Source organism: Lactuca sativa, chromosome 9 (genome assembly GCF_002870075.4).
Source record: "Lactuca sativa cultivar Salinas chromosome 9, Lsat_Salinas_v11, whole genome shotgun sequence".
Classification (NCBI taxonomy): domain Eukaryota; kingdom Viridiplantae; phylum Streptophyta; class Magnoliopsida; order Asterales; family Asteraceae; genus Lactuca; species Lactuca sativa.
The window spans coordinates 33,090,138-33,114,753 of record NC_056631.2 but is presented as its reverse complement, the minus strand read 5'-3'; the positions used below and the strand labels follow the sequence as shown (position 1 = coordinate 33,114,753).

At 37.7% G+C, this 24,616-nt stretch overlaps 1 protein-coding gene and 1 pseudogene across 1 annotated transcript; one reads left to right on the top strand and one right to left on the bottom strand.

The window, feature by feature from the left end:
* Positions 1-13,698: 13,698 nt before the first annotated feature.
* Positions 13,699-14,826, bottom strand: LOC122196061 (ras-related protein Rab2BV-like; annotated as a pseudogene).
* A 764-nt stretch (positions 14,827-15,590) lies between these two features.
* LOC111879411 (probable glycosyltransferase STELLO2) lies at positions 15,591-18,975 on the top strand. The gene is made up of 3 exons (XM_023875870.3): positions 15,591-17,545; positions 17,969-18,095; positions 18,205-18,975. Exons 1-3 carry the CDS (start codon positions 15,828-15,830, stop codon positions 18,676-18,678), a joined length of 2,319 nt encoding a protein of 772 aa, XP_023731638.1. The 5' UTR covers positions 15,591-15,827; the 3' UTR covers positions 18,679-18,975.
* The last annotated feature ends 5,641 nt before the right edge of the window (positions 18,976-24,616 follow it).

Genomic DNA, 24,616 nt, shown 5'->3' with positions numbered 1-24,616 from the left:
CACATTGGTATAATTAATTAAAATTAGCAAAAAAAAAAATGATGCAACCGTATCGGTTTGATTAAAATACATACTAAATACTAAGGAGACATGAACACAATCACATACATACACACTATTCTTCTTGCAAATGGTAGTTATAAGCTTCAATATCTGAATGTTCCTTGTGTTTACTCGTGAGAACTTGAAAATCATGACTATTTGAAAATGAAACTCAGTTGTCCCTGTTTAAAAAAAATGAAACTAGTTTGTTTCAAAAGGCTTATTTGTGCTTACACACATATCAAAAGGCAATTTTAATAGTATTAGCTAAGCATAAATAATGTCAGTTTTGTCCATTTTTAAAGATGGAAGGTTTATAAGGCAATTTCGATATTAATGAATAGGCACAGAGAATGAAACTCAACAGCAACAAAGAAAAACTCAAGGCCCAAGCTATGTAGCTTTACTTTGTAAAAATAATTTAATCATCGTAGAACATTTTCATCACATACACAAAAAAAAAATAATAAAAAATAAAAAATAAAAAAAAAATAATTCACCGCTACAATGTAAGAGAAACTTTTAAGAAATGGTCTATGTGCAACATTTTTGTCACAAACAAAAGAATTTTAAAAAATATTTTTTTTTACAAAAATAAAAAAAATTAACAACCAAGTGATGTCATTTATAGCATTGTACTTAGAAAGTACATTGTTATAACTGGGAGTAATCAAAGAACCTTATGCATTTTAACGTCGAAAAATTAGTTTATTCTATAAAACAATCAAGGAAACCGACACATGAAATGGTTAATAGGAAGTTGGTATGTGTTAGGCGTGTCAAGCCCAACAGATAAAGGGGTACAATAGACTCCAAATACACTGTTTTAATGCACTAAAAAGTAGTACAAGGCAAGCAGGGTCGAACCACAGAGACACGGGACAAAAGTCTATACCTTTTTGCACAAGGTACTTTGGTCACAAAAGGGGGGTTTGTTTGCAAAAATAAATAACTAAATAGTAATCTACTTTAAAAGCATGCACAAAATGAAATAGATTTGTAAACAAATTGATTGAATGGTTCTAGTTCTAGTTCTCAATGTTGTTGTTCAACTTGATTATGACTTGATGTAATTCAAGATTGCTATTCTATGTTGGTACCGAAAGATATTAACACGCTCTAATACCTCTCGCTTGCCAAATTATCTAACCAAAACACGCTCTTTGATTAGACCTAGCTTTACTAATTCAACCTAAACACGCTCTTAGATTGTATTGAAAAACCGCATTAAGTTTTGTACAAGCTTCCCAACAATGTTCATTTCTTCTCATACGCTCGGAAGTGTGAAAACATGTGATATATGTTTTACAATAAGAAAACTTATTGCTTGTTACCAATTATTAACTTAATAGAACGATTAGGTGCCCTAAAAGTTAATTAACTGCACAAAAATTCAATTCATGAAAGTGGCCAATCAAACACAAATCAAATTCAAGGATTCTAGTTTAAACAAAAACATAATCACCAGAATAGAATCACAAATCAAGCATCAAATCATATGCCTCAAGTCAAGCAATCAACATGTTTTGAACAAGAACTAGAAACTAGGGTTTCTTAGCCACACATGGCTAAGAACAAATCAAACAAGAAAAGTGATGGAATTGAAATGTTTAATGCTTACAAAAATGAAACCAAAATGTTTGCAATGATTAAGTCTTCTCAAAAGCTCCAAGAATTCTCCCAAAATTGCCCTAGATCGCCCAAACTGCTCCCAAAACCGTTCTGTCCTTCAAAATGACGTCTCCTCCTCTTTTATTAAAGTTCGCGTGACTTGCCATAAGGCCATGCGTTTTTAGCATGGCCATGCCTTTTGCCCATGTGTTTTTGGCATGGCCATTTGTCTTGACCATGTGTTTTTGGCATGGCCCATGCTTTTTGTTAAAATTCCAAAAAGTCTTCAGTGTTGGCTCCATCTTCAGTCCAGCTTCACCATGCGTCATGTTGCTCAAATATGAGATGATAAATGACAAACACGACCCGTGTCAAAGTGACAAGAACCGCGTTTCAAACGTAATCCTTCGCTATGATGATAATGCAACAACGACTCGGGTTATGTCTTCATGCTTTCCTCCATGGAATGACCGGTTCATCTTCTCTGCATGCTCCAAAGCTCCAAGAATCCAAGCTCCATGCATCCATGCATCCAAGCTCCACGTTCCATGCTCCATAATGCCTGCAAAATAAATCAAAAATAGTGAAGTACCAGACATTCTTAATGAAATATGCAACTACCCTAATAATCAACTAAATGCAAGAATTATGAAGTAGAATGCTATAAAAAGACGGAAATAAACATGCAAAATAGGTGCATAAAATGCACCTATCAAACCTCCCCAAGCTTAGACCTTTCTTGTCCTCAAGAAAGAACAAAACTGAGAATCAACCTAGAGAAGACGATAGGCGACTAAAAAGAAACTAAGATAAAAAGAATGGAAGGAACGAAAATGACTAAATGGAATTAAGAGTGCATGCATGCAGTAAAAGAAGAACTAATGAAAATAACATATGTACAAAATGATTTTTTTTTCAAACATTAATGCAATAAACAAAATAAAATGAACATATTCAATCCAATTAACCTCATTATGTCATACAGTTGAAGGTGTACCTGTCGGGCCTTGAGATAAGTTAACATTAACCTCGCAAAGATATATAACATGTAAAACAAGGTTTTTAGCCATTCCCTAACGCAACTCAACAAAATTAAAAGTTACAATATGTGTTCACTTTTACAGGTATTGGGTTAGCACATGGAACAAATTATGGTCTTACTCTTGTGAAAACATGTGATGCAAAATATGCTCATTTTCATTTTTCAAAACATAACAATGACCGACTCCAGCTATTTGTTGACTAACAACAATCTTTTTCTAAAAAAACTTTTCTAAAAATTCCCTAATATTTACCCAGATTAGTTACATGTTTCAAACCACTTACACCAGTCAAAGTAGTTTACAGTCAGTCCCAATGTTTACAACCAAACATTTTTCAAACACATTATTCAATTAAACTATAAGCATAAATATATACAAACTATCTAATTATATTTTTCTGCAAATAAAGTTCATGGCTTCCTTTGAAATCCGTGTAACGGGCTTCCAACCAACACATCCAAATCAGATGACCTTAGTGTGCTAGATTTAAAGAGATCCCTCGGGTTTACTTGCCCGAACCTCAAAGGCCACAGATTAGCTTTATTTGTTATTATTAAGTTCATGACTTTCTATGGAACCCGTGTAGCGAACTTTCAACCCAATCAGTCCCAAACAATTTTGCTTTAGGCGATTAGGTGTAAAATACCCCTCGGGGTTTACTTGTTCGAATCCCAAAGGTCATAGATTAACTTAATAATATTTTTATTTATTTTTTTTATTATTTTTTATTTTTTATTTTTTTTTATTATTATTTTTTTTATTTTATTTTTTTTATTTTTCTTTTAGGGGGACTAATGTAAACGCGCAAAGACCCGTAAGTAGAGTCGGAAACAATGTCCCCAAGCAGGGTATTTAGAAGGGAATAGGTAGAAAAGACTTTTTAGAGCGCTGGAGAATTCGAGTCACTGAAATTTTATATTCATTTTATGACTCTTTGAAATTGGAGTTTGGATATGAATGAGCAATAACTCATAAGATCGATCGTGTGTTCCAAGGGCTAAACTATATCTGTCTTCATGATTCGGTGTTGATAACCTTATCATTTTTTGTTTTGCACGAGTAGCTTCGGGAGACGTGTTCGTGTGAGATTAGGTTGCTTCAAGATTTTTAATGAAAAACGAACAAGTTCTAATCTCAAGCCACGACTAATTTACCACTTCAGCTTATTCAAGAAGATTAGGTTTCTTTAGACTGAATTTTTTTTTAACCAAATTTTCTTTGAGCATTACATAGGAAAATTAATTGTGAGGGACCCTTGAAAATACGTAAAAACTTGCAAAATGGATGAAATAAATCAAAATAAAGAAAATAGAAAGAAATACTCCCGAGTTGCCTCTCGGTTAGCCGCCCTTGTTTCAAGTCTTTGGCTCGACTTTGCCCTTTAGGTTCACTCAATGTAGTCCGGGCGTTCCAAGCTATCAACCTCCATGTCTTTCTCTTGGAAACCTTCATAGAAAACCTTTAATCTGTGTCCATTAACTTTGAACACTTTTCCAGTTTTGTTACTCTTAATCTCAACTTTTGACCAATCTCAAAGGTCTTACGGGAGAGGTACTTATCATGGAATGCTTTGGTCTTGTCTTTGTAGATGCCTGAACTCTCGAATGCTTCATTTCTTATCTCCTCCAACTCTTGGATCTCTAACTTTCGATGAACACCCGCTTCATCAATCTTCATGTTTAGCTTTTTGACAGCCCAGAAAGCTTTGTTTTCTAGTTCAACAGGGAGGTGGCAAGCTTTGCCAAACACAAGTCTACAAGGTGACATCCCAATTGGAGTTTTATATGCAGTTCGGTATGCCCAAAGAGCATCTTCTAATCTCAAACTCCAATCTTTGCGGTTTGTGTTCACTGTTTTCTCAAGTATGGACTTGATTTCTCTGTTTGACACTTCAGCTTGTCCATTTGTTTGCGGGTGATAAGCTATGGATACCTGATGTTGGACTCCATACTTCTTGAGAACTGATCCAAGAGTTTTGTTGCAGAAGTGTGTGCCCCTGTCACTGATCAAGGCTTTTGGAGTTCCAAACCTACATAAAATGTTAGCCTTGACAAAATCTACAACAACTTTTGCATCGTCAGTTCTTGTTGCCTTTGCTTCTACCCATTTGGAAACATAGTCAACAGCCAAAAGGATGTATAAATTCACAAAGGATGAAGGAAAAGGACCCATAAAGTCAATACCCCATATATCAAAATATTTCACAAACCAAGATGGGGGTCAAGGGAATTTGGTTTCGGGAACTCAAAGAACCGGTCATTTGACATCTCTCACAACTTTTACAAAAAGTGTAAGAGTCATGAAAAAGTCGGGGCCAATAAAATCCACAGTCTAAAATTTTCCTGGCAGTTCTTTGAGGACCAAAATGCCCTCCACAAGCATAACTATGACAAAAGTTGAGAATAGATTGTACCTCATGTTCTTCAACACATCTTCTTATTACCTGATCTGCACAATGTTTCCAAAGGTACGGTTCATCCCAAATGTACCTTCTCACATATTTCTTGATCTTATCTCTCTGTGACCTCGTGAGCTCGGGTGGGAACTTTCCCGTGCCCATGAAGTTGCATATATCCGCATACCAAGGTGGTGTTTGGATAGCAAACAAATGCTCGTCCGGGAATGTGTCATTGATGGGAATCGCATCTTCGGGTTGAACTATTCGGCTCAAATGGTCGGCGACTAGGTTCTTTTTCCCGCTCTTATCTTTGATCTCAATATCAAACTCTTGCAAAAGCAGCATCCACCGTATTAACCTCGGCTTCGAATCTTTCTTGGTAAGTAAGTGCTTTATGGCTTCATGGTTCGAGTATATGATCACTTTAGTTCCAAGGAGGTATTGCCGGAACTTCTCTAGTGCAAAAACAATAGCGAGCAACTCTTTTTCTGTTGTGGTGTAGTTGCATTGTGCACTATCAAGGGTCTTTGATGCATAGTAGATTACATGGTGTGCTCGACCCACCTTTTGACCCAATACTGCCCATACAGCCGTGTTGCTCGTGTCACACATGATCTCAAACGGGAGATCCCAATTAGGTGGTTGGATGATTGGAGCAGAGGTGAGTAAATCCTTCAAACGATCGAAGGCATCCTTACATGGCTGAGTGAACTCAAATTCAACATCTTTTGGGAGTAGTTGACACATCGGCACTGTAATCTTTGAAAAATCTTTAATGAACCGCCGATAGAAACCTGCATGGCCAAGAAATGAACGAACTTCCCGAACATTTGTCGGGTAAGGAAGACTTTTGATAACATCTATCTTGGCTTTGTCAACTTCCAAGCCTTTTCGGGACACAATATGACCTAGAATCAATCCTTTGTCCACCATGAAATGGCATTTTTCATAGTTAAGCACAAGATCTATGTCAATGCACCTTTGCAAAATTTTTGTTAGATTGCTCAAACATTCATCAAAGGAGTTTCCATAGACTGTGAAGTCATCCATGAAAACTTCAATGATGTTTTCAACATATTCAGAAAAAATGCTCATCATGCATCTCTGAAATGTTGCAGGTGCATTGCATAGACCAAAAGGCATACGACTATAAGCAAATGTGCCAAAGGGACAAGTGAAGGTGGTTTTCTCTTGGTCTTCCGGGGCTATCGAAATTTGATGAAAACTCGAGAAACCATCCAAGCAACAGTAATGAGATTTACCCGCCAATCTTTCTAGCATTTGGTCAATAAATGGCAAGGGAAAATGGTCTTTTCTCGTTGAGGCATTCAACTTTCTATAGTCAATACAAACCCTCCACCCGTTTTGCACACGAGTTGGCACCAAATCTCCCTCAGAATTCTTGAAAACTGTGACCCCTGCTTTTTTCGGGACTACCTGAACGGGGCTCACCCATTTACTATCTGAGATAGGGTAAATCATACCTGCATCCAAAAGCTTCATGATTTCTTTCTTTACCACCTCCATCATGGGTGGATTCAGTCTTCTCTGTGCCTCTCGAGTTGGTTTGAAGTCCTCCTCCATGAGGATCTTATGCATGCACAAGGAAGGGCTCAACCCTTTTATGTCAGCAATTGTCCACCCAATAGCTTTCTTATACTTTTTTAGCAAAGTCACCAACTCATCTTCTTCTACAATGGACAGCTTATTGGAGATAATGACAGGCAAAGTCTTCTCTTCCCCAAGGTACGCATACTTCAAATGATCTAGAAGAGTCTTCAATTCTAGCTTAGGTGCCTGTACAACGGAAGGAAGAAGTTTTGTGTCAGAAATGGGCAATTTCACATTGCTATTAGCATACCTTATTTTCTTCTTTTCTTCCATGCTCTCCATAATTTCCAGCAACTCTTCATCTAACTTGAAATTTTCTGCAATCTCTTTGACTGAATTGCTATCAAAATTCCTGCTCAAAACTAACTCCAACAAATCATGGTTAGTCAACTCAAAACACTTTTCAGTCAAAGGTTGGATTATATCAACAAAATTTATGCAATGAACATCACTTGGGTACCTCATTGCTTCATAGATATTGAAGTTGATGACCTCCCCATCGAATTCCATGGACAATGTACCATTGTAGACATCAATTTTTGTTCTTGCTGTTTTCAAGAATGGTCTACCTAAAAGTATGGAACTCGAGGATGGATGGTCATCATCTCCCATATCAAGCACATAAAAATCTGCAGGAAAGACAAGCTCATTAACTTGCACCAAAACATCCTCTAATACACCTTTTGGGTGTACTATAGAACGATCTGCAAGTTGGATGATTACCCCTGTTTTTGTTAAAGTGCCTATGCCAATAGATTTATAAACAAAATATGGTAAAACATTAATTGAAGCTCCTAAATCTAACATAGCACGGGGGACATACAAGTTTCCCAATTTGCAAGGAACGGTAAAAACACCTGGATCCTTGCACTTTGGGGGCATCCTTTTCTGCAAAACTGCAGACACATTTTCACTTACCTTCACTGTCTCATTACCTCGCAGCTTCTTTTTAGATGTGCAAAGTTCCTTAAGGAACTTAACATATCTAGGTACCTGTTTGATCGCATCTAAGAGAGGGATGTTGACTTCAACTTTCCGAAACATTGCCATGATTTCACTATCTTCTCTCTCGTTTTTGTTGCTGCTCAATCTTGATGGAAAAGGTGGTGGTGTGATCTTTGCTTCTTTCTCTTCCGGCTTCTTTTTCTCTACCATTTCTTCTTTCTTTTCATCCTTCTTTGGTGGTTCTTCTATCACCAACTCCTCTTCTTCTTCTTCGAGCATCTTCGGGCCGTCATATTTCTTTCTACTCCTCGAGCTAATTGCACAAGCATTGTGCTTTGGGTTCTTTTCAGTTTGAGGAGGTAGCTTTCCTTGATTCTCCATTTTACTCACCGATTGAGCAAGTTGTGCCATTTGTTGCTCAAGATTCTTGATGCTTGCCTTGGTCTCTTGCTGAAAATTTTGGGTGCTGGTGGCAAGGCTTTTGACTATGTCTTCTAAGGACATACTTGAGGATCCGGCTTGTTGAGGAGGAGGTTGTAGTTGCCTCGGTTGGTAACTTTGTTGTGGGAATGGAGGCCTTGCTTGGTAATGGGGTGGGGGTCTTTGTTGATAACTCATGTTTTGGTTGTTGTTCCACCCTTGATTGCCTCGAGGCTGATCATAAGTTCTTTGATTATGCCTGGAATAGCCTCCTATAACATTTGCTTCTTCATATTCTTCTTTTTTGCAATTGAGGACACATATCAGTCGGGTGTCCCACTTGAGTGCAAATGCCACAGGGACAGGGTGTGGATTGCACACCTTTGTCCTTAGCAAATATCATTACCACCTTAGTCAACTCAGATAGTTGAGCTTCAATTTGAGGAGTGTGCACCTCTTTTACACCTCGAGGTGCATCTGTGTACCAATCTTCATCTTGACTAGTATGCTTTGAATCCTCCGCCGTGTTTTTTATGAGATCCCGAATCTCCGTTGGGGTCTTGTCAGTCAAAGATCCTCCACTTGAAGCATTAAGAAGTCTTCTTTCCCAAGGAGTCATGCCTTCAATGAAGTATTGAAGGATTTGATACTCACTAATACCATGCTTTGGGCAACGGGCACAAAGCTTTTTGGACCTCTCCCAATATGTATGAAAGGCTTATCTTTTGTGTTGTTTGATCCCAATTATCTCTCTTCTTAGGGCTGAGGCTTTCATTTTTGGGAAGTATTTGTCTAAGAAGAGGCGTGCAAGATCTACCCATGTGTTGACCGTCCCCGGTGGAAGGTCATAAAGTCAATCTTTTGCTGAGTCTTGCACTACAAAGGGGAATGCCCTAAGCTTGATTTGGTCTTCAGTGACATTGTGCAGTTTCATGCCAACACACACAACATGGAACTCCGTGAGGAACTTGTGGGGATCTTCAGTTTCTAAGCCTCTAAAGGTTAGGAGTAAGTGAATGAGACCGGATTTCAATTCAAGGTTTGTGGCTGCCGGATAGGTGATGCAAAGAGGTTGTTGAGTAACCTCTTGCCTCGCCCATTGGCGAAGGGTTTGTTCGGGTGGTGGATTTGGAGGCGGATTCCCTCCATGGTTGTCTCCCATGGTATGAGTAGTGGTTGAAGTTTCTGTGGGTGTAGTGTTTGGGCTGTAATGAGTAGGTGAAGAGGGTGGGGTGGTATTTCTGGATGAGGATGGTTGAGGTGAAGGCGACGGACTTTCTGTTTCGGATGTGGACACACTTGAGAGGGTAATATCCTCCCAAATGTTAATGACCGGGGGGATTGGATGATGAAGAAGTACCGGAAACCGATTGCCTCTTACGAAGCTTGGCTTGCTTCCTTAACTTCTTTGCAGTCTTCTCTATCTCCGAGTCAATTGGCAGTGGTGTACCTGTACGAAAAGATCTAGGCATAAACAATTAGTAACACCGTGTCCCCGGCAACGGCGCCAATTTGTTAGGCGCGTCAAGCCCAACAGATTAAGGGGTACAATAGACTCCAAATACACTGTTTTAATGCACTAAAAAGTAGTACAAGGCAAGCAGGGTCGAACCACAGAGACACGGGACAAAAGTCTATACCTTTTTGCACAAGGTACTTTGGTCACAAAAGGGGGGTTTGTTTGCAAAAATAAATAACTAAATAGTAATCTACTTTAAAAGCATGCACAAAATGAAATAGATTTGTAAACAAATTGATTGAATGGTTCTAGTTCTAGTTCTCAATGTTGTTGTTCAACTTGATTATGACTTGATGTAATTCAAGATTGCTATTCTATGTTGGTACCGAAAGATATTAACACGCTCTAATACCTCTCGCTTGCCAAATTATCTAACCAAAACACGCTCTTTGATTAGACCTAGCTTTACTAATTCAACCTAAACACGCTCTTAGATTGTATTGAAAAACTGCATTAAGTTTTGTACAAGCTTCCCAACAATGTTCATTTCTTCTCATACGCTCGGAAGTGTGAAAACATGTGATATATGTTTTACAATAAGAAAAATTATTGCTTGTTACCAATTATTAACTTAATAGAACGATTAGGTGCCCTAAAAGTTAATTAACTGCACAAAAATTCAATTCATGAAAGTGGCCAATCAAACACAAATCAAATTCAAGGATTCTAGTTTAAACAAAAACATAATCACTAGAATAGAATCACAAATCAAGCATCAAATCATATGCCTCAAGTCAAGCAATCAACATGTTTTGAACAAGAACTAGAAACTAGGGTTTCTTAGCCACACATGGCTAAGAACAAATCAAACAAGAAAAGTGATGGAATTGAAATGTTTAATGCTTACAAAAATGAAACCAAAATGTTTGCAATGATTAAGTCTTCTCAAAAGCTCCAAGAATTCTCCCAAAATTGCCCTAGATCGCCCAAACTGCTCCCAAAACCGTTCTGTCCTTTAAAATGACATCTCCTCCTCTTTTATTAAAGTTCACGTGACTTGCCATAAGGCCATGCGTTTTTAGCATGGCCATGTGTAACGCCTGTGTTTCCGGGCTTGTCATTTTTAGCAATGTAATAGTCTAGGTTAACCTTTGTAACCCGTTTTGAAATAATAAGATTATATTATTTGAGTATTATGCGTTTTGTGCTTAATTGCTTAATTATGTGGTTTGATTAATTAAGAATAAAAATAAGCGTCAAAATTAAAGTGTGAGATAAGCCCGATATCTTTTCATAAAGTTGTAGTGGTCGAAACAAGGATTCCGGAGATATAAGGAATGCCGAAATCCGAGTTATAACGAAGAAGTTATGACCTGTCGAAGTTTCGCGACAAAACCGGCACGACCCAGCGCGACGTAAATAGTGAATTTAAGGTAGATAGATATCTATCCTTAGTGATCTAAATGAGAATTGAAGATCTCATTGATAGTAGTGCAACGACGGAAAGACGGACGGAATCGGAGTTCAGATGAAGGAGTTATGAATTTCGAACGGAGTTTTCCTGTCCCGGCCTACTAAAGATAATATATAAGTAATATACTTATAATATATTAAAAATAAAGTCAAAATTAGCCAATGGAGTCTAAAAGAGAGTTGTAGAGCATAATCTCACCTTCGCGGCGATATAAAGAACGTCGAAAACGGAGTTCGTATGCGAAAGTTATGAATTTCTGAAGTTCGGGGCGCGAAACCCCAAAACTGTCAGAGACCACGACGTGGCAAGCAGTGTCACGACGTGGCAAGACCAAGCCCACGACGTGGAAAAAGGTTGCCATGACGTGGCAAGGGCCAAATTTGCCCTATAAATAGATTTGAAGGGCCAGCCGTTTAGGGTTGCTATTTTCTCTCTTCTCTCTCCCGTTTTGCATCGTTTTGCGTGCCAGAAATATCCCGAAGCCCCGGTAATATTCCCGAGCCCCGAGGCAAGTCCCGAGATCCCGAAGATCCCGAGAAATGCGGTTCCCGAGCCGAAGCTCTGCCCACGAGAAGTTCGATTTTTGAAGAGATCTTCCAGATCTGCTGAGGATTACTACTTCTGCAAGTCGTAGTGTTGTCTGATCATCTTCTGATCAAGTGAGTGTGTAGTTACTTTCTTCTAATGCATAATTATGAAGTATTTTATACGGAATACGTATTATGTGTATAATTTTGTGGTTATGTGTGTGAATGTGTATTCACTTTCTTCTAACTCATAGATATGATTTATTCTCTATGAGATATGTGTTATGTGTGTGTGTGCCTCATCTGTTATGTGAAATATGTGTTGATTAAAGCATGCTATACAGGTTTTTAACTATGTATAAAAATGTATATTTTTATCTACTAATATGTTGGGTAGAACATGGGTAGATAGTTGGTGTGTAGTAAATAGATGAGAGGCCTCGTTGTTGTTTGATCTAGTCATCTAGCGGAGTTTAGATGACGACCACATACTTTTCTAGATAGTCTTGTGGAAACATTAGCAGGTTCGCCACCTGTAGGTGTTAATGAACTTGGGTGTTCATTCGTTGTACTCCATCCCCCTCATGGTTGCCTTATTTGACTTATATTGCTGAGGTACCCCCGAAGCATGTGTTGTCGCCCCGATGAAATATTCTTAGACTAGGTCCCTTATGTTAGTTGTTTTAGGGACATTAAAGTGAGAATAACGGGAATGTGTAATTGGGTTATTGTTGGTTGGTGAAAATTAAATATGATATTTATTGTGGGTTGAAAACTCTATATGCTCACCAGGCTCCCAAGCCTGACCCACTCAGTTTTAAATTGTATTACAGGAAGTGGCGGAAGGGCATGAGATGGATGAACCATCAAGTTGTTTTGTTTACAAGTCTGCATATGTTTATATTTGTTATATGACTTGTAATGTATTCGTTTATGCTTATTGGTCTGTATCGGAACATGACACCCCGAGTTTTGATTATAATGAAAATACATTTCTTTTATGAAATGCTTCGGTAAACATTGTTTTATCATGTTTTGTTTTTGGGAACAAATTCCGCAACTCTTTCAAATCAAAAGGATTTACTCTGAAAATATTTAAAAGCATAAATGAAAATCGGTCTTTTCTGGCCGATATTTTGGGGATGTCACACCATGCCTTTTGCCCATGTGTTTTTGGCATGGCCATTTGTCTTGACCATGTGTTTTTGGCATGGCCCATGCTTTTTGTTAAAATTCCAAAAAGTCTTCAGTGTTGGCTCCATCTTCAGTCCAACTTCACCATGCGTCATGTTGCTCAAATATGAGATGATAAATGACAAACACGACCCGTGTCAAAGTGACAAGAACCGCGTTTCAAACGTAATCCTTCGCTATGATGATAATGCAACAACGACTCGGGTTATGTCTTCATGCTTTCCTCCATGGAATGACCGGTTCATCTTCTCTGCATGCTCCAAAGCTCCAAGAATCCAAGCTCCATGCATCCATGCGTCCAAGCTCCACGTTCCATGCTCCATAATGCCTGCAAAATAAATCAAAAATAGTGAAGTACCAGACATTCTTAACGAAATATGCAACTACCCTAATAATCAACTAAATGCAAGAATTATGAAGTAGAATGTTATAAAAAGACAGAAATAAACATGCAAAATAGGTGCATAAAATGCACCTATCAGTAGGTTAAGTTAAATTAACCTTGGAAGCCAACATTTTATCTTCCTTTTTCAATTAAATGAGCATATACATATGATTAAAAAAAAGCACAACCATATCATAAAACTTTATTGGAGTGAAGCAAATAATGCCCGCATATAAGATGACACTGCAATATTTCATCACAAACAAAATAATTATAAAAAATAAGATTTTAGGAGGAATAAAAGAAAGATTAAAAACTAAATGATGCCAATTATCAAAAACCACAACTTCAGAAAGCAAGCCAAGATCACATATTCCCAGTCCACTCAAATGATTCCGATTACCTTTTTACCCTTGGGCAATCTGATAGTATTCTACAAGGTCAAAATAAGGTGTTTCTTGATTACAAAAAGAAAACAAAAAAAAATCTTTAGCTTTACCTCGTCAAATATGTTTCAACTCAAGTTGAATAGCAACCTCTCTTTGTATTATTATTCCCAGATGAATCAGTAACATAACATTAATGGTGGTTCCTTGACCAGGTAAAGGAGTATGACCTGATGCTTCTTAAGCTGCTAATGCTTTCTTGCTAACGATATGAATATATCTGTCAAAACAGTTTGAAATGCTTTCTCAACATTATGTGCTTCAAGTGCTGATGTTTCAAGAAATGAAAGCCCTTCTTTTTCAGTGAGAGATTGGTCATCTTGTTCAGCCACTGCTAGTGGCTTAGAGATGATTCAGATCAGATTTGTTTTCGGCCATCATTATCACAATGTTGGAGTCTACGTGGTCTCTTAACTCATGCAACCATCTTTGAATGTTATCAAAGGTTTGGCTCTTGGTTATGTCATACACCAGAAGAGCTCCAACTGCACCTCTGAAGTATGCATTGGTTATCGCTCTGTAACTTTCTTGCCCTGCCGTGTCCCAAATTTGTGCCTTTACTGTCTTTCCATCAACCTGCTTTCATGTCATTTAGTCAAATCTTGGTGAAAAATGAACTCATAACACCCCTACGCATTCTATCAAACACTTGGTGTGCAAAATTGGATTGGACACTTTAGATACTTGACATGGATTATCAGACATGAGTAATTCCTAATTAGTCGATATATTAGTAGAAACGTTCATCGCATCGTAGGTTTTTAAGTTCAAAATATAAATCAACAGGAAAAAGAAGGAAATTCAGACCTGAAGAGTTCTAGTAGCATACTCAACTCCAATCCAATTTAGTAAACTAACCTGAAAAAGGCATACATGGAACTCAAAGGGACTCGTTAGAGTGGGGGCTCTAATACCATATAAATGTAACAATTCTTATTGTGTATTAGAGTTACAAGTCGGCATATAAATACTTGATATATACCCAGGAATATGCACCAATCTAGAAGGCATACATGGAAATATGGAATGCATTGAATAGATGAATCAATGAATCCAATAATCAAGGAGAGTAAGATAAGGCAATGATATCAAGGTATATCCTTAAATATCGCATATAGTTGTTGCATACCATTCAACGAATGTTTCTGCAAATAAATGTCACCAAATGTTTCAACAACACATCTTGCCAATCTATACAAACTTTCTTTTGTAGTTATATTAGACATTCTCATATAATCGTCAATAGAATCAGACAACTCCCTCATAGCCATCAACTTAATTGCCGCAACACATTTCTGCAACCATGTGAATCAACGTCTACCTCTAGGATCATATCTCATTTGAAAAACATCATACCTAAACATATATTTAATAGGTAAAAAAATTTATTTATTTTATCTAAAACCTACATTTAAAAAATACAAAAAATGAAAAAAAAAAACGATATCTGCTTTCCAAGGTGTTGACTATCCGTACAAACACATTTTTTCGCAAACGAAACATTCTTTTGAAATCGTTTGGCTGGTAGACACAGTTATCCACAAAATAATCCCGAACTAGATGTTGGTGTTCTTCGCGATTTATGTTTAACATCGCACGTCTTGTTAGTAGATGATTTGGATTTGGTTGTAGTAGCACGTGCAATACTCGTACATCATAGTGACGAAAATATCATCATCATCATCATCGTTAGACGGGTCGAGGGCGGTGTCGAGGGGCGTTACAACACTGTTAAGGTGTCTCCACATCGGCTAAAACGCACTTAACGGGCCCGTACCGATCAGTCTAATAAAATTAATTTAGGGTTTTCTAGTTTTAATAAAGGTTTTTTGTTTTTTTTTTTTAAATAAAGTTAACCACCCAACTTTTTGGCTGTTACCTTTTATTTCGATGGAAATACTATTTAAATTTATTTCTATATATAACCAAAATCCATTTGGAACCAAAACCTTATGAAATCATTTGGGACCAAAAATGATTCAGATTCAAAAAGATTTTTTTTATGATATTTAGAGTTTCCACGTGTTATTGCTAGTAATTTTGACCCCACTGTCACCAAATCCACCAAAATAGCAGCCGTTAACTTGAAGTTACATTGAAGAATTTTAGTAAAGAAATCAAACATCAGCTGTCGGTTGCAACTAGCCTAGCTCACCTGCTCCTTCCTCCCTCCCTCTTTTGCTCATATACACACACTGCTGTGTGATTCCCAAATCATAAATGAGACACTTCTGAATTCAACTCTCATCTTTCAATTCGACTTGGCGAGTGTATGGGCGTCGGATTTGATCCAATGTTGGTCCAGAAAGAGCGCGACTCCAAACCCCAAAACCCCAAATCATCTTCACTACCAACAACCATTCGCCCAAATCGATTCTCTCCATCCAAATCCCTTGATTTCTCCACATGGTTCTCCGAAAATCTTTACAAAATCGTCACAATTGGCCTCCTAATCTCAACCGTCGCTGCTCTCTTCTTCCTCCGTAACGTCGGGGACTCCGCCGCTCTCCTCTGCTTCCAGTCACAAACTCAACAACTCGAAACCATCCATTTCCCTCAAATCAATTACAATTCAATTTCACCCATCCCTGATAAGACTACCCCTTACTCAAACTTCAGATCAGAGCAATGGATTGTTGTTTCGGTATCGGATTATCCCACGGATTCGTTTAAGAAGCTGTTGAAGATCAAAGGATGGCAAGTTCTGGCTGTGGGAAACTCCAAGACTCCAAGTGATTGGAATCTTAAAGGTGCTATTTATTTGTCACTTGAAGATCAAGCTAAATTAGGGTTTAGAATTGTTGATTTTTTGCCTTACGATTCATATGTTAGAAAAAATGTTGGCTATTTGTTCGCGATCCAACATGGTGCAAAGAAGATATTTGATGCTGATGATAGAGGGGAAGTGATTGATGACGACATTGGTAAGCATTTTGATGTCGAATTAGTGGGTGAGAGTGCTAGACAAGAGGTTATCTTACAATACACTCATGAAAACCCGAATAGAACTGTTGTCAATCCTTACATTCATTTCGGTCAAAGATCTGTTTGGCCTAGGGGATTGCCATTAGAGAATGTAGGTGAAATTGAACGTGAAGAGTATTACACTGAAGTCTTTGGTGGGAAGCAGTTTATCCAACAAGGTATTTCCAATGGCTTACCTGATGTTGATTCAGTTTTCTACTTTACTAGGAAACCCAATCTTGAGCCTTTTGATATTCGATTCGATGAGCATGCCCCAAAGGTCGCATTCCCTCAAGGAACAATGGTACCCATGAATTCTTTCAACACTTTACACCATTATTCAGCCTTTTGGGGGTTAATGCTCCCTGTTTCCATAAGTTCAATGGCTTCTGATGTGTTAAGAGGTTACTGGGCACAGAGACTATTATGGGAAATTGGTGGGTATGTTGTTGTCTACCCTCCAACTGTACATAGATACGATAGAATTGAAGCATACCCATTTGCAGAAGAGAAAGATCTTCATGTAAACGTGGGTCGTTTGATTAAGTTCTTAGTATCCTGGAAATCAGATAAACACAGATTGTTTGAAAAGATAATGGAATTGAGTTACGCCATGGCTGAAGAAGGATTTTGGACTGAAAAAGATTTAAAGTTCACAGCTGCTTGGATTCAAGATTTGATTGGTGTAGGGTATTTGCAGCCACGGTTAATGACACTTGAACTGCATAGGCCAAGAGCATCCATTGGTCATGGAGATCGAAAGGATTTTGTACCTCAAAAGCTGCCATCTGTTCATCTTGGAGTTGAGGAAACTGGAACAGTGAATTATGAAATAGGGAATCTGATTAAATGGAGAAAGAATTTTGGAAATGTTGTTCTTATTATGTTCTGTAATGGACCTGTTGAAAGAACTGCACTTGAATGGAGATTGCTGTATGGAAGGATATTCAAGGCTGTGGTTATCTTGTCAGAAAACAAGAACCCTCAACTTGCTGTTGAACAAGGCCACTTAGATCACCAATACAAGTACGAATTCTTCTTAACTATTCATCTTTTATTTTTATTCAAAAAATAAAACATTCACCAAATTGTATTTTCATTTTTATTGGAAAATAGAAATCATAACTTTGTGTAGAATGACAAAAATCATAAAAAAGAATTTGTTTTCAAGTATTCAATTATTGGTGATATCGGTAGGTGTGATCTCAATTTCAATCATCCACTGTATTCAAAGTGGTTGCCTTGATGCATTCATAGATAATTGAACATTTGTTGGACCATCTTTTCTGTAACTTATTGATGTGACTGTTCATATTCCTTTTCTTTAATTAAAACTTCCTACAGGCAGGTTGGCCCACCACCCTTTCTTTAATTTCATAAATAATAAACATATTAAATATGATAATAATAAATTTCCTTTTTTCTAAAATTTTCTTTTTTTTATCGCAGGCATCTTCCAAAATTGTTTGATAGGTTTTCAAGTGCAGAAGGATTTTTGTTTCTCCAGGATAATACGGTTCTTAATTACTGGAACTTACTCCAAGCAGATAAGACTAAGCTCTGGATAACAGACAAGGTATGATTTAAACTTTAAAGTGTCATGTTTCTTCATAACAAAGCATACTTTTATTTATTTGTTTATTATAGTATCTTACTTCCATTTCTCTTTTATTACACCTTTTTAGGTTTCAAAATCTTGGAGCACTGTTTCATTCAATGGTAACCAAGATTGGTATGGAAAACAAGGAGAAATGGTGAAGAAAGTTGTGAGCTCGATGCCTGTTCATTTCCAAGTTAGTTACAAGAAACATATGAGTAGCCATGATTCAAGCCTCACAATTTGCAGCTCTGAGGTGTTTTATGTTCCCCGAAGACTAGTCAATGACTTCAAAGATCTTGTAAATCTTGTGGGAAATCTTGATATTCATCAGAAGGTTGCTATTCCCATGTTCTTTTTAGCAATGGATTCCACTGAGAATTTTGACTCTGTGTTTAGCACAATGGTGTATAAGCAAGAAGTACCTTCAAACACTTCTTTGAGTTATTATTCTCCTGAAGCAGCTGCTGTTCATCCATGGAGTGTGTCAAGTGAGCAAGAATTTATAAAGCTCATCAGAATAATGGCAGCAGGTGACCCTTTATTAATGGAGTTGGTTTAAAGAGAACTTTTAATACCCCTGTTGGAAATGGCTGCATTTTTTGTATCATTCTTTCCATAGATGAATGTGAACCTTTTGTAGATTTTCTTGATGTGGACTGTTGGAGATTTTGTGTAAAATTTATAGGGTGGAAGGAGGAGGTGGAAAAAAGAAGTAAAATCTTGATGTCCCAAGATTTTGTTTCTTGTTTCATTTCTTCCTGAATTTAGTACAGATTGTTTAAGGCAAGCCTAATTTGTACATTGGTATTCAACTATTCATACAGGTTAAGTAAAAAAATCTACAACTTGTTTCCTACTGCTTGTGAACAGCATTAGTCAAACACTTTGTTTCGGTTTGGTGCCCGCTCGAACTGTGTTGGATTTAAAGGCGCGTTTGGTTCATGGGTTTTAAAGGAATTTGAAAGAATTGGAATGTAAATTCCAGTAAAAATTGTGTTTGGTTGACAAAATCAAAAGAATTTGAATTTTTTAAATTCCATTAAATTATGCGCTTGAAGGAAAGATTTTAGATTTTATTAAAATGAAAAAAAATCCCTTCCAACTACTATTTATTCAAGTTATAATTCAACAAATAAAACAAATTATAATCATCTCTTCCACATCCCACCCAACCCACATACACACTAACCCACAACCACATCGACACCTACATGCCAATGCCCACTCCTACCCATCCCAACCCTAACCCCAACCCCCACACCACCCACCCGCCCTCATCCCATATATCCACAAATACCCATCCTACCCCCACCCTCATACCTACACTCATACCAATACCAACACCCACCCTACCCCACACATACACCTATACCAACACTCATACGCATACGCATACCCACATGCTCATAAAACCATGTTTTTCCGTACATACATTTGGAAGAGTGGTGTCATCTTTGCCACTTCCTTTTGTCTGCCACATCTCCTTTTTGCCTCACATCTCCTACTTCTTTGTCATACACACGGAATGATTTGTTATGTCATGCACCCCCCCCCCCCCCCCCCCCTCTTTTTTTTTTTTTTTTATTGTTTAAGCTTTTCTTAGCCTTAGAGTCTTTTTCTTGATTAAGGAGCATAAGAAGATGGATCCTTTTAAGAAGGATAAGCAGTTATTTTATTAGTTTGACTCGAAAAAATCTTTCAATGATCAAGTTCAGTGACCAAGGTTAGGCAACAACTCACTAATCAATGCAACACTGAGTCTAACTGACCCCCGAAAGACAACCAAGTCAACTCTGGTCAAAGTCAAAGTCCTGGTCAAAGTCAACCTTTCAGGTCAACCCTACTCGCCGAGTCACCCTATTGACTCGCCGAGTTCATATGTTCAGAGTTCTTCCATTCGCGTCTCGACTCGCCGAGCCAGTCCATGACTCGCCGAGTCTACCGATTTCCGAGTCCTGACCTGTCCAACTCACCGAGTGTCCACTCGACTCACTGATTCGAGTCTCAACTCGAAGGGTTTGGGGGTTTCGCGACCTGACTCGCCGAGTCCAAGAATAGACTCGCCGAGTCCAAGACAACCTTCAACAGACTCGCCGAGTTGTTCATCCAACTCGCCGAGTTCCTACCCAACTTCATCTGACTTGACGAGCTGTTCATCCCACTCGTCGAGTTCCTCCTCATCTTCATGCTACTCGCTGAGTCCACTCAAAGGACTCGCCGAGTCCATTCAGATCTCTATACATGCAGAGGACTTTTGAGTCATGCATGGACTCCAAACTGTAGATCCACCCTTCCCAGGCCTATTCCTCACGTAAAGTTGCAAACTTTACGTGTAGAGAAGGAGACCTAGGCAAAATACACCATAAACTAGGGTATAAGGCAAGGAGGCTCCATAATCAACTCAAGGGCTGAAACTTTATGCTTCTCAAGACCATAATATGCTTGGATCTGAAGTAGCAACTCCAGATCCGGTTTCTAACTCAAATGGATGACTATCCATGGCTTAAAAAGCCCCAAATCTCACAACCATAGAAGATCTAAAGGAAAGAAACGACTTAATACCTTCAATAACTCAGAGAGGTTCCACAAACTCCAGCCAATCCTTGAGGCTTCAATGATTTCCCTCTTTCTTCTTCCTTCAATTCACCCAAAAAAATGACTTGGAAGCTTGAATGCACAACAATGGGGGCTTGGGGTTTGTTTTCTGTATGAGGGAGGCTCTAAGGAACCCTAATGGAGAGAATAAGGAGCTTTAATAGCGCCCAAAGTCCCGGATTTAGGGTTTTCCTCGAACAGACCTGACTCGCCGAGTCTCCTTGGCTGACTCGCCGAGTCGGTCACTTACTCCTCGACCCGGATCCCGCTTGGACTCGCCGAGTCCCCCCTTAAAGTTAGGGGTTTCTTTCCTTTCTTGGCCTTCAAAACTTTGGGTGTTACAACTCTCCCCCACTTAAACTAAACTTCGTCCTCGAAGTTTGCCATGGTCCACCGCCTGCGATCTGCTTCCAAAACCCACCAATTCTCCCAACACCAGCTGCCTACCTTCGCTGGTCTTCCACCTGGTCATTCTGACTAACATGATCCTCGTGGATAAAACTGAAGGGTTTTGGTCCTAAGAACATCCTATGTGCTCATACAAACCCTAATGCTTGGATCTAGGTTTCTCTATTGTACATGCAAGTTATCCAAGACTATAAACCCTAATTCTAGCATATGGGAATCGATATTAACATATAATTATGTTTAAGATGTTACCTTGATTGTTATGTTGCAATAACAATCCCAATTCTTCCTTGAATTGACTTTGGAAGGCTTAGAGTCACAAGTGTCACTCCTCTAATGGCTTACAAACGCCAAGAGCAAATGGAGAAGGTATAAAGAGAGAGGAGAGGTATAAGATTTCGTCCCTAAGAAGCCTTGGGAAGGTCTAGATGAAATCAAGAGCCAAAGGGGGTTTATATAGGTGTAGAGATAGGGTTTCAGTCCTTATCCTTATCTAGTTGCTTGCTTACCAAGCAACCCATAAGATAAGCCTTGGATCCTTATCATAGTCGAATTCTAAGGTCCTTGACACCTAAAATTCGTCCAACCTATCCTTAAGATAATCCTTACCTTATTTTTTGTAACTATCACATAATTACAATTCAGCCCCTCTAGTTTAATTAATTACATTTGATCACAAAATTAATTCTTAATTAATTATTGACCAATATTAATTAAACAAATATGATTTCTCCTTTAATATATTATTCTTATAACATATTAATAAATCATAATAACCTCTCTCTCTATTTATTTCTCCAATCAAGTTGCTTTGGTGAAGGCAACCCAAAAGGACCATGCACCATCGGGTCAAGTAAATACCAAAATAGTTATGGACTTAGACACTAATCCAACAGTCTCCCACTTGGATAAGTCTAATAACTATTATGCGTATGACTTTAGATCCTGATCTGCAATCGTAGCTTTCCAAAGCCGTTGTCAACTCTGATCTTATCAGATACGCGTGTCCTTAAGATAAGGGATCATATATTCCTCCATTCTAGATATCATATGAGATATGATTTCAAATCATTCTCTTTGTACTATATCTCGATTCCCGATTTATGACGACTGACCAATTGAACAAATCAAATTAGCCCTAGCTCGGCCGAGCATTTACGTTTGTCATCACTAAACCATCGAGGGGCCCAAAGATATCGCTTTTATCCTACTTTGGATAAAAGGAACGGATAAACTTTGATACAATGCTTGCTCGCACTCACTCACCGAATCACACACAACAATATGTTTTATAACACCAAGTTACTAGTGCGTTTACATATTATCAATGTGCAACCGATTCGCAAGATACAACTCACACATCTCGGTTTCAAGAATATAAGATGGTATCGTCTCACCAATCACTCGTGATACAATTCATGGAGTGATCCAAGTGAGCGTGGGTTTAATCCAATGCTCAAATCATATTCATAAGCACTCATGAACGTTGCAGCAAACATTTGCATATGTCTAATACTCTTTTAGACAATCCACACACCAATTCACGACAGTCTTTATTCATACCTACTTCCAACGTATGAATGACTGTGGCCCATTTGAATAATTCGATTATTCTTAATAAACTCAATTATTCTAGAAGTCAAAACATGCAAAGTGAAACACAAGAATAATACTAATCCCATATGGCCTCAAACCTTTGAGCATAAATAAAACACCTTTTATTTATCACCATATCGATTACTCATTATTTGTCGTTTCGGGTAATCAAATTCTTACTTGAATTATTACACTTGTCCCATGCTCTTAGCATGCACACAATGTTTACCTATGGTTCTTACTTTATGAAATAGATCAAATTGAACACATTTCCAATCATTCTCATTTCACAAATCCAAATCCTTTTTCATAAGTGAAAGAATATCAAATTCTTGCTACTTATATAATATGCTAGATTCTAACATTCTATGCAATGATACTTTCGTAATGTCACTGCACCAAAGTCACAAAGACTATAGCCAATGATATTACAAAGTCCTCTATCGGAGATTGTTACAAGACAATTCCTTAGATATGATGTCTCTCACTCAAAGTACATTCCTTTGAACATCCTTTTGCATAAAAGTTTCTAATCTAGTCATAGATTTTCAATATTCAATTCCCAATATGGATACATTTCCATATTTTCCATATGACAACTCATTCTTAATAGAATCTCATCTATTCGTAATGATGTCGATATGGTCCATCCAATATGGAAACATTTCTATATTTTCCATATGACAACTCATTCTTAATAGAATCTTTTCTATTCATAATAATGTCGATATGGTCCATTCAATACCATGCTTCCAACTACTCACAAGCAACCAATCATCGTCGAACTTTGGATTGTCCTTTGATAGTTGTTTAATTATTTTAGTCAAAACCAATTCTATTCCCTTTTCCCTCTAAATGCGCTAGACATTTGGAAAATTTTAGAATGGTCAAATATTAAAGCATTTGCAATCGATCCTATACTCGAAGCGTATGGGACACGACGCATAATGTTTTATTTGCTATGTTCTCAAAATTCGAATTGTGAAGAGGAATGCCGTAATCATAATCGAAATTTTAAGAACACACTATGTACCCTTGACTAAATTTATTAACATTTCTCAACCTAATCCTTTAGATTTGAAATGAAGAATAATATTCTCTCCCTTAATTATAGCAAAACAACTTTACAACCCTTATGACTTTGCAAGGTATAACTCTTGTTTTCTATAATTAATATTGCCAACTTGCAATACTTTCCATAATAATCATACAATCATAACTTTTATGCTCCCACTATCATGATGATTACTATAAAACATAACACTTATGCTCCCACTAGCTTCAACATGTATTCATAAACATCTTAACTTTCAGAAAAACAATACCTATTGAATTTCTTAAGTCCATGTTTCTAATACTTAATGCTTTGATAATCTTTTGTCAAGGCTTCTTGAACTTATACACCTTTGCCTTAGATAGTTCATATGCATGTCTAAACAATTAAGACTAATTGTCAAACCTCACAATTTCAAATTATGGAAAGGGATACCGTAACCATAATCGAATTCGAGAATGCAATTTTACAATCATTATCTTCTTAAAATCTTTCTTAGTGAAAGCATTTCCTCACAATCATTTTCATGAAGGAGGAAATCTTATGACACTTAGATTTAAACGGTGTATTTGTTCCTATCCATTTGAATTTGTCAAAACCAAAGTTTACGACAAATTCAAACTCATATGGATCGAACTTTCTTAATCTTGATTTCTTGCCTTATGGTAGCACAGTTGCCCACCATGTCTTCCAAGTAGTTAAGCAGCTCACCCTTTCCTATCAATGTACCTTTCATTGATTAAGGTCCTTGCCTTTTATGCATTCAAATGAGAACTTATATAACTCACATGCATAATTAACTTAATCGGAGCGGCACAGAAACAAAATAATGTCAACACGATAG